General features: G+C 37.3%; 1 protein-coding gene across 1 annotated transcript in view; it reads right to left on the bottom strand.

Moving 5' to 3' along the window:
• Positions 1-326: 326 nt before the first annotated feature.
• LOC137660022 (uncharacterized) overlaps positions 327-11,555 on the bottom strand; it is a 153,592-nt gene continuing 142,363 nt past the window's right edge. Inside the window, exons 22-27 of the mRNA XM_068394752.1 lie at positions 8,720-8,876; positions 7,663-7,792; positions 6,921-7,122; positions 4,815-5,131; positions 3,113-3,372; positions 327-2,125 (exon numbers count right to left, since the gene is read on the bottom strand). Coding sequence (XP_068250853.1) covers positions 1,757-2,125; positions 3,113-3,372; positions 4,815-5,131; positions 6,921-7,122; positions 7,663-7,792; positions 8,720-8,876 — 1,435 coding nt within the window. The 3' untranslated portion in view covers positions 327-1,756. The remainder of the gene's footprint in view (positions 2,126-3,112; positions 3,373-4,814; positions 5,132-6,920; positions 7,123-7,662; positions 7,793-8,719; positions 8,877-11,555) is intronic.

Raw genomic sequence — 11,555 nt, 5'->3', positions numbered from 1 at the left:
GGTTGCTAAACTGACTGCAGGTACTGAGGCCTTTGTTGCCTATGTTGTGCGCGGAAGCCAAACACATACCGCCCTGCCATCTGGTGACGGGACCGCTAACTGACAGTGCGTGGAGGATCACAGAGGGTGAAAGTTGCTAGTTTTGAGGTGGAAACATATGGTATTACGTCTATTTCATTCGAGTTCTCGAACATATATATATATATATATATATATATATATATATATATATATATATATATATATATATATATATATATATATATATATATATATATATATATATATATATATATACAGTCAATTCTTTCCAAAGTAGGCGCACCTCGAATTATTAAGAATTCCGCGTGTGAAACATCTAAATTTTAAAAGGTTTCACAAAAAATGGATTGAAACATTCTTATGAACGCTACACAATTTATGTGTGAGTGTAGATGATATTACCTAGTTTTCTTGTACTGGTATGTTATTACTCGATTCTAAAAACCCCGATCATTGATGATGCACGTTTTCTGACACTTCCCTATAAAGTATAATCTTTTCACCTTAACTGTCATATGAGACCTATCTATTTCGAAGCTCAAGAGAATTGTAATCATAAGCATATGAACGTAAAATGAAAGAGCATATGAATGGGATGGACAAAATAAGGGTCTCTTATCTCTTTTCTCATTTGCCAATCTTCCGCGACTAGAGCTTCCAACCTCTGTGGTCCGGACCGGGCAGAAGCGAATCAGGCTTCATCACAATTTCTAATATTTGCTAGGTTAATAGGTATGCCTCGTGTGAACTAAACAAATCAATCGGGTAAACATTCTTGCAGGAATGACAGTAACAATTACCATTATACCTAATTTATAAAGGGGGGGAGGAAAATATAATAGTTCATTTTAGCGACGCCTAGGTCCACCAGGGTCCTTGTCTCTGGTCGTCTTTTTCAAGTTTTTAATATTAGAAACGACAAGGTTGAATATCAAGGGAACAGTACCATCACTTACTCGTAAGTTACTCCATGCTTTAAGAACATTGTACTCTTTTATTTATTTTACCTTGCTATATCAAATTTCTACATTAAAAAAAGCAAAGTTTTCTCATTTTTCTTAGGGGAAAACACTAGCCTCTAAAATGTCTTTTGGATTGGTAATAACAAAGAAAAATGTGCATCTTACCATCCTTATCTCATAACTAACAGTATATTTTGATTTTCATGTTTTCCCCATAAATGAAGGACCTATGAGAGCCAGTGTTGCACCAGTCAATCAATACACTTCTGTAGTATTCATAGTATTACCTGCTGTGCTAGTTTGATTTGGGTCAGTTACTTCTTCTCTAGCTTACTTTGAACATTTTTCACAGTGAAAAAAAAAAAACATTCTTGAGATAAGAAACACTAAGTAGAGTTTCTCACAGTGACTAGTTACCATTTTCAGAGTCTGTCCCTAAGGGGACCAAGAGTAAAACAATATGTAAAACATGTTAGCAACATGTTTCCCGCACAAATAAAAGCTCTTTATCCTTACAACTTGCGTGCAGAGCTTATAGTAATTTCTAGTTGCAGAGCGCGTACTGCTGCTGCTGCTTCTTCCGAGGTAGTTGCAATGCACTACTGTAGTCTCTGCGTCTGATCATTAACATTCTTCTTGTATTGCAAACCAACTAAACGAAAGGGAATGTGCTTCACTTGTAAGAACTTTCATCTCTGAATGTTTGTTCTATTTGGAGTTATTGCACCTTTGTTCGCACGTCATGGGCAATTTCATACGATGACCGGTGTGGTGTGGGCGGCATGACTAGCGTGGTTACTGTGGGCGGTGCGTGTGCTGTGGGCGGTATGAGCAGGTTCTGGGCTGGGCGTGAGGTGTCCCAGGAGATCCTCGTTGAGGAGTTCTTGGCGTTCCTCAAGGTCCTCCGAGGTGTCTTGGTCGTCTTCCACGTCGTGGTCGTCGTCGGGGTCCTGGTTGTGGTGGGGGAGGGGGGAGTAAGAGGACCCCCTTGGAGAGGCCAGTGGCACCCGGCAGGATCCCTTGGGGTCACCCTTCCAGCGGCCGCGACCCTCCTCCGTGGCATAGCCAGAGTCCCCCGTGGCCCTCCCGCTGTCGGAGTCTTCCTCACTACGACAGAACTCCTGCAAGAGAAACATGACTTCCTGTGAGTAACAGCCGCGTTCCAGTTATCTCTTTTAGTGTGAAAAAGTGACGTTCTTCATTGTGATCTTCAAGACCTACATTTTTCATCTAGGTTTTATGGTCTTTAGTTTAAGATTCAAAATTATTGCTATCATTTCTGTACTAAAACTTATGACCTTTAATTTTATATTTCATAGTTACAGCTATGATTTATGTATTAAAACGTTTGTCCTTTAATATGATATTCAATAGTTACATCTATAATTTCTGTACTAGAACTCATGGCCCTTAATTTGATATTTAACAGTTACAGCTCTAATTTCGGTATTAAAACTGATGGCCTTTAATTTGATATTTAACAGTTACAGCTATAATTTCTGTATTATCACTTGTGGTCTGTAATTTGATATTTCATAGTTATAGGTACCATTCCGGCGTTAAAATTTACAGTATTCAATTCGGTACTTGAGATTTACAATTACAAATTATTATAACACATTTTACCAGACATTAATGTGACTTACAACTGTAAGATATCCTTTTGGTAGCTGGGAGTTTCATAAAAGTTATAGTTATATTTTAAAATGTAATTTAATTATCAAATACACTTATATACATGTTTAAGAGTGTTTCTTTAATAACGCTTGCAAAAAATAATCTCTCTCAGAACAGTAATTTGTTCTATATTGCATCAAAATCAACGTTCATCAAATAAAGCAAATAGTTCTCTTACGATTCATCTTGAAAAAAGATGCTTCTCCAGACGTAATCGAGTCTCTCTCATGCCAGACTAACAAAGAACAGACTCCCTCAGACCAGTACTTGAGAAATGGATCTTTAGGCAAACAAAATATAGATAAATATTACTTATTTAGAAAAAAAAAATATCCTTCCTTAACCAACCCTATAATCTCCCATAGACAATCCTCAATATAAACCTCCATCGACGCAAAGAAAACGAGAATATCTAAGTTTGTTCAACCCACCAGGGTGTGGACATCCTCTTCGTCAGGTCGACTTGCTAAGGTGGAATAGTGCAGGGGTTGTGGCAGCATCTCGCTGGTTGGGGAATAAGCTGGATTGTGAGCGTGCGATGTAGTGATTGTTGGAGTGTGAATACCAGTTGTCGAAGGAGTGATAGACGCTAGCAGAGGCTCTGATGATTCCTCTCTGCAGGGTCTTTTGATGTCAGTCCTAGCTATGAGGTATGCATCTGCATCGGTGTGGCCTGATGGTGGGCTCCAGTCTGTTGAACAAAGACTTTGTCAGGACAGGAAATGAAAATAATATTTAGGTTATTTGATATTTCTAGTTTTGCTGAATGTAAATACAAATCACAAAATATCTCTCTTACAGACTGAAGGTTAATGATTTAATTTTCAAGAGTGGTCATGAATAACATTTTAGCTACACAATACTACTGAAAATTTTATAAAAAAAATCTCTCTTTAATCACATTTTCTAATATTGATGGTTAGAAATTTTGTTTATTAAAGGCAATCGTGAATGATACCTGAACCATCTGGAATCTCGTTCATGCTAAGCATATGTATTCTTCGCAACATATTTTCATTAAAAGTTAACGGCAGATGCCTGTACATTTATATTTAGGCAAAGAATTGTTTGCTAGTACTACTTTATGTTATTTTGGAATTTTTTTTATATTCGTCTATACAAAATGCTAGGCCCTCATAATTAAGCATAATTCTTCAGAACAAGCTGGTTTTTAAGCAACTTACCTAATGTAGGTCCTTGACTATCAACTTTTTAAAGTATCCTTTTAAGCATCAGTATTTATATTACTTGAATACTGTAATAAAAGGCTTTTGTATTCATATTTTAACTTGGGCACAAAGTCATAAACAACAATCGTATATCTCCCCTGTCCTTCAGGGTCCTTCTACAGACATATTTTGCAAACATTTCTTACCAGCTTAACAAAGTCACCCTTTTGCAAGTCTTATATCATAGTCCTCCTACAGACACACTTTGTAATATTTCTCACCAGCTTACCAAAGACGGCATTTTGTAAGTCTTCCATCAGAGTCCTCCTAGACATACTTTGCAAACAGTTCTCCCCATTTACCATATTCTGCATTTTGCAAGTCTTCCCTCAAACTCCTCTTATAGACACAATTTGCAAACATTTCTAAACAGCTTACCAGATTCTGCATTTTGCAAGTCTTCCAACAGAGTCCTCCTGCAAACACCCTTTGAAAACATTTCTCATCAGCTTACCAAAATCAGCATTTTGCAAGTTTTCCATCAGAGTCCTCCTGGAGATACATTTTACAAACGCTTTTCACCAACTTACAAGAGTCTGCATTTTACAAGTCTTCCATCAGAGTCCTCCAACAGATACATTTTACAAACGCTTATCTCCAACTTACCAGAGTCTGCATTTTGCAAGTCTTCCATCAGAGTCATACTACAGACACACTTTGCAAACACTTCTCACCAACATGACCAGAGTCTGCATTTTGCAAGTATTCCATCAGTCCTCCTACAGACAAACTTTGCAAACACTTCTCACCAACTTAACGAGTCTGCATTTTGTAAGTCTTCCATCAGAGTCCTCCTATAGATACACTTTGCAAACATCTTACCCACTTACCAGAGTCTGCATTTTGTAAGTCTTCCATCAGAGTCCTCCTATAGATACACTTTGCAAACATCTTACCCACTTACCAGAGTCTGCATTTTGCAAGTCTTCCATCTGAGGTGAGGAGTCAGGGGATGTTTCAGAGTTGTCTTGAAACTGATGACCCAGTTCAGGCAGCTGGTCTGGAGCTACCTGTATCTGAGGAGGCGCATCTTGGAACTGCTGTGGAGGGTCAGGAAGGGGAACCACCTGATCAAAATAGCTCCTGTTCGTTACAATTAGGGATCTGAGTTCCAGATATTCCACATCAGCCTGGATCATGCCTTCAAAGATGTCTGTTAGGTCCTGGAAGCACGGCCGTCTGTTAGGATCCTCGGCCCAGCATTGTAGCATGACATCATACCTGCAATGTAGTTAATGTGGTTATATCTTTGAATTGGCAGGTTTTCCTGTTGGTAAACTACAATTTTGCAATGGGTTTCAATACCAACATCTTTAATATTAGTTCACATCCACATTATCCAAAGGTTTGCCTACCTCCTTCATCCCTCTCTCAGCTGTCTCATCTTCTTTCCTAAGAAAGTAAGCCTTCAAGATGGTATCACCTTCCCTTCCTAAACCCAGATAATACCCTATATTTTCAATGGATCTTCTATTGAATTCCCCTACTTCTATTGAATTCCCCTAATTTTCTGTACCGTCTTTTAGCTAAATGAATACAAAAATTACTCTATTGAATTTCTCAAGCTTCTGAGTTCAAAAACCAATAAAACCAACGCTGATTCTTCATGAAATAGAATTGTAAATCTCAAGACCTACTCTTAGTAAATGCAACGATAATGTATTCAATTACTCAATTACGATTTATTACTAACCAGCATGGCATCATTCTGTTGCTGTTTAACTCTAGACTTTCAACTCTCATTACTGTTTTAACATTTACTTTCTATGGATTTTAAACTCATATTCTGAGCCCAAAATCATACCCTATATCACCATTAAATGAATAGTCTTTCTATTCCATTCATAAATATGTTAATTATGCCCATGGTTCTAAGAAACCCCAGAATGTGAATAATCAAAAAGTACAATAGTGGTCTGCTGTAAATGATAATAATATAATCTCATAATTCGTGAAGGGAATACAGCTGCCTTACAATAACGTATGGCCCCTACGGAACTTTACAAAAGACTTTAAGGTAATAACTATATCTCATTCAAACCTATCTGAAATAAAATATTCAGAAAAAGCGTTTCAGCACAAGCTAGTTCAGGCATGAAATGATCCTTTTATATGTAAATCTTAAACTGAAAACTAACTTAGCCTCAACATATTAATAAAAATTGTCTTCCCAAGCGCACATTCTTCACATTTATGAGGACGTTCTTTGATATAAACGTTTTTCCTGAAGCAATATTTTCCTGAGTTGAAAATATAAAGATCTCTAGTTTTGTTTAGGATTGTGGTAAAATACTGAAAATATCCCTTGTTTGCAATCCTTGAGCTGGGGGCTTGAGCTCTTCTCGGGGCCGATAGTTTCCTGTTACATCTGCAACATAGCTGTGCTTATGAGCTAGAATGCAGGAAGGGGAAACAAGGACAAAATAAGTCTACCAGCTGATTTATTAACAGTCATCACATGGCCATCACTGGTGCTAACATAGGTAGAGAGGAGGGTTAGTTTTAGGAATAAACTAGTATACCCGACCCCTCAAAAATGACGTTTAAATATTTAGATAGATGTGAGTATACATGCACAGACAGATTCATCAACCCTTCCCATACCCTCCCCTTTCCTAACTAATACCCGCTGGTTCGGCAATTTGTTGGAGAGTGTGGTTTCCGACTCTACCTCTTGGGGTAACAGTCCCCTCTCACCAGGGTATGACTACTGCATTTCCCAAGAGTATGACATGATATATATATATATATATATATATATATATATATATATATATATATATATATATATATATATATATATATATATATATATATATATATATATATATATATATATCCAAACACCTGCTCTTTATTATATATGGGAGATGGTCATTCTCTGGAACTTGTCCTATCCCTTACATCTGTCGCTAATGAGGTACCTTCAAACCTTAAAAACCTTTCACCATTTGAAAGAGGATTTTTATTCCTTAATTCATTTTCCAGTACAGTATTTCCCAGTACTTACAGTTCCTGAGAGCAATTCTCCGGTCTCTCCATCCGGTACCCTGCTTTCAGTAGGGTGAACAGTCTCTCGGGTTGTACTCCTGGGTAAGGTAGTGTGCCCAAGGTGATGAGTTCCCAGAGCAGGACTCCGAAGCCCCAGACGTCGCTCTTGCTGGTGTATACGTGATCCACTAGTGATTCCAAGGCCATCCACTTGACAGGAACTAGAAAGGCAAAAGTAACGGTTGACTGAATTGCGTTGGGAAATGTTTACTGTTGCAAGCTCCAAAGGGGAAACGTTAAATATTTTGTTCTAAAGCATCTTTTAAGGTGAAAGTGAGGTTAGTAAGTTAAGAGTTACCTCTTATTTGAAAATAAGAGTACAATGATACATCTTCAAATTGTATGCAGGGTGTTAACTATCCATCTTCAATTCCCTTTTCAACAAATGACCTTTAACTTTTAGCCTAGCAACAAAATTTAGAGTACTTTTTCCAACATCAGGCATCACCTGCTCAAACAAATGAAGTTGAAATAGAAAATTAACTTGTGGCTCAAAATGCTTTGACAAAATGTTAACAGTAGCCTGAAATTTCGAGATGTTTTCCCCTGTTTTCTTAAGTCTTTGTTTGTTTGCAGGAACTAGCAGTATTAAGATTTGATCCTAAGCCACGTGGCCTCTGAATTAAGCAAAAACCCCACGAAACCAACCAGCTCTTAAGAGAGCCAAGGGACAAACCCTTTGATAAGGGGCGAACACTCACCTCTTCCTTTGCTACGCTTGAAATAAAGGTCACCCTCATAAACATCTCTGGTCAAGCCGAAGTCAGATATTTTGCAGACCTTCTGCGCAGCTAGCAGGACGTTTCGGGCAGCCAAATCTCTGTGTACAAGCTGCAAAAAACATTTATTATTATTATTATTATTATTATTATTATTATTATTATTATTATTATTATTATTGTTGTTGTATAAATAAACATAACATACATTTGGAGCCTGTTTTATAGATTAAAATATCCTATTACATACATCAAGTATATACATACACAATACACACAAACGGACACACACACATATACACACATATATATACACACACACACACACACATATATATATATATATATATATATATATATATATATATATATATATATATATACATATAAAATATATATATTTACAGTAAATTGGGTGGAACACATGAACGTGTGAAATATAATACGAAAAGTAAAGAAAGGAAGGCTTAAAAGCATTTTACCTATTTCTTTTAACTAAGTTGCAACATAACAATTACAGAGTCGAAATGATTTATCCTCTATAATTATATTCATTGAAATGAAAGTCCAACATATGATAAAAGAAATCCTTGTAATGAAATAAAAGCCCAAATATCTTCTTGTAACCCTTGATTTAAATCGTATATATCACCTTTGGACTTCAAGAATATATTTCTTAGTCATTTAACGTTTGATGAATATAAAAATTATCAAATTTATTAAAAATTCAATATGAATCAAACCTCTGAAATGAATAGTTTTATTCGTTATAAAGAACTGCTTGGTCTTTATTATTATTATTATTATTATTATTATTATTATTATTATTATTATCAGCTAAGCCAGATGCTACAAGTCCAAGGGGTCCAACAGGGAAAATAGCCCATTGAGGAAAGGAAATAAGGAAATAACTAAACGATATGAGAAATAATTAACAATTAATAACAAATCAAAAACAGTAACAACATCAAAACAGATAACTCAAAGAAACACTGACATTGATCTACGGCAAAGGAAATCAACGGACGTTCGCGCTAACCTTCATATCGGCCAGGTAAGCCATGCCTTTGCTGATCTGCCAGGCGAAGGATAGAATGTCCTTCGGGGTGACGTTGTAATCGGCCGCCGTGCCGTCGACGGGGCCTGATCCTACTCGGTTCTCAAATTCGGCGTGGCGTGACCTCTTCAAGTAGTTCCTGCAGGAAAGGATTTTATTTTTTTTTATTTTTTTTATTTATTTATTTTTTTTTTTTTTTGAGGCGCTTGAAATACCGGCTGAGATTTGCAAAAAATGGATATTTAAATCTGATTAATCTAAATTGGATAATCTCTCTTTGTGATGCCCTATTGGAAACGTCCCTGCCTGGCGTTTTGCTGGACTGGGGTTCGAGTCCCAGTCAAGCTCGATAGTTTCTTGTAGTGTCTGCAACCTCACCATCCTTGTGTGCTGAGAGTGGAGGTTTTAGAGAGCCAATAGATCTACTTGCTGAGTTATCAAGAGCCATTGTCTGGCCTCACTGGTCCTAGCGTAGGTGGAGAGAGACTAGGGCATTGTCCTACTAGCTAGTTCAGTGTCACTCTCCCTTGCCTCTGCCAATCATAAGCGGCCTTTAAACCTTAATTAAACTCTTATAATGACTGAACTCATTGTCATTAATCTTATTTGTTTAGCGTATGAAAATAGAACAGTGACTGGACGATTAGATATTAAACCCAAGCTGTGTTTTTTCATTAATACTTTAACTTATTGAAGTCAGCACTATGGTAAAAATTATATTAGTCGAAAGTTCGCTTATTGTATGTTCTAAACAAAATAGTGGATGGATTTCAGGAAATTTGAATTCAATAGCTACAGAACATCACTACAAACCAAACTAAGAAACAATGGTCCTATTTATCCTAGTCTCAAACCATCCTTCCTAAGATGTGAACATTACTGATTTGTCACAAGAATAGTCCACTGATACCAACAACAACAAATGCAGGCCTTAGACATGTTTGTATTCGTGTCTGGAGATTGCCCCGTGTTATCCCCACGCTGGTGATGGTGGGAGACTTAAGTCTGGTCGCTCACAGCAAATTAACCTAGTATGGGCGTGTCCTTATTCATGACTAAAGTTTGCCCAGTTTCATCACCACCTTGGTGATGGTGAAACTTTAGTCTGGTCGCTCATAGCAAATCAAGCAAGTATGAGCATGTCCTTATTCGTATCTGGAGTTTGCCCAGTTTCATCAAGACGCGGGTGATGGTGGGAGAATTTAGTCTGGTCGCTCACAGCAAACCAACCTAGTATGGGTACCTGACTAGTACAGCTCTGCTGATCATGGTGATGCACAATCTATTTCATCACGTTTAGCTCTCCCCTCTCAGAAAGGGGGAATAAATCAACATAGCAGCTTATTGTCTTGTGTTACAGACAAACAAATAATGAAAGATGAAATATACAACCTCCTTTTAACATGGAGTAAGCTGACTTACGATCTAGATGCTGCTATGTATTGAAAACATGAAATTTAAAAGTGATATTATCATTAAACATAATGTTAAATATATTTCCCTTCGTTCACTCTAAGTTTCAAAATACCTAACCGTTACCAGAGTTAGTTACAACTTTTAACGATTTTAACTCCGTCAACATTTACGCCAAGCTTGACTTCGCATCTTCTCTCTCTCTCTCTCTCTCTCTCTCTCTCTCTCTCTCTCTCTCTCTCTCTCTCTCTCTCCTGTCAAGATTTTATGGTAAAGTTGAGGAAGCCCAGCTGGCGTCAAAGTTTGACAAGATTTCTCAGGGAAGTTTATATACAGGAGCTGTTGTTGCTTTGGAACCGAAATAGTTTCTCGTTAAAACTACCGCAACCAACTCTACGCTTTCACTCTATTTCCCCCTAATTCAATCTTCCTATTTTATGTTCTAATATGTGATTTACGAAGAATAAAGGTTTTATCTTAACTCCATAATAAAATCTTGACGAGAGAGAGAGAGAGAGAGAGAGAGAGAGAGAGAGAGAGAGAGAGAGAGAGAGAGAGAGAGAGAAAGAGAGAGAGAGAGAGAATTAAGGGAAGGTTAGTGAAATGCGAAGTCAGGCTTGACGCAAAAGTTAAAAGGTGTGTGTGTGTGTTTGGGTGTGTGTTTGGGTGTGTGTGTGTGTATAACGGTTATGGACGACCCTCTAGAGATTATTAATGAATATATTACTTAGGACAGACAGTAAATACTTCCCTAGCACATTATCGGTACACAGCAATTAGGGAAACTGCCTCTTGCTGATGCCAAATGTTTTTTGCGTTTTTTATATCCTTCGTTTCTTTTTGTGCACATGTTGGTTCGATTCCATATAAATGCTTATATTTGTGAGTCCAAATGATCTGGCATTGGTGTAGCTATTAGTATTCTGTGTGTTCCTCCAGAGAGTGTAATTTTGTTATAGGTTTAAACTCTTACTCATGTCTATCTTTGTATTTACCTTTTGTGGGTTACATTTAAGATCGTTTTGATTGACTGGATTTATAATCTTTTGACACAAGTTTATATTAGTGTATGGGAATAATTTTCCCACCACTACAGAACTGATTCCATTTCTAAGTAGTTCTGCTTGTATTCAAAATTATACTTTACTTAAAGGTTCTAAAGGCAGCTCGTGAGCAGCAGAGGCTAGAGACCGACCATATACCACGGTCAAAGGCCCCTCGCCATCCAAGCTAGGACCAAGGCGGGCCAAGAAATGGGTTGCTTATATTCAAAATTACACTTTTCTTAAAAGTTTTAAAGGCAACTCCTGTGCAGCAGAGGCTATACACTGAACAATTATCATGGTCAAAGCACCTAGCCACCCAACCTACGACCAAGGAGGGCCAGGAAATGGTTGCTGATGAC

The sequence above is a fragment of the Palaemon carinicauda genome, chromosome 20 (genome assembly GCF_036898095.1).
Source record: "Palaemon carinicauda isolate YSFRI2023 chromosome 20, ASM3689809v2, whole genome shotgun sequence".
NCBI classification, from domain to species: Eukaryota; Metazoa; Arthropoda; class Malacostraca; order Decapoda; family Palaemonidae; genus Palaemon; species Palaemon carinicauda.
The sequence above is the reverse complement of the archived record's forward strand: the minus strand, read 5'-3'. Positions and strand labels throughout refer to the sequence as shown.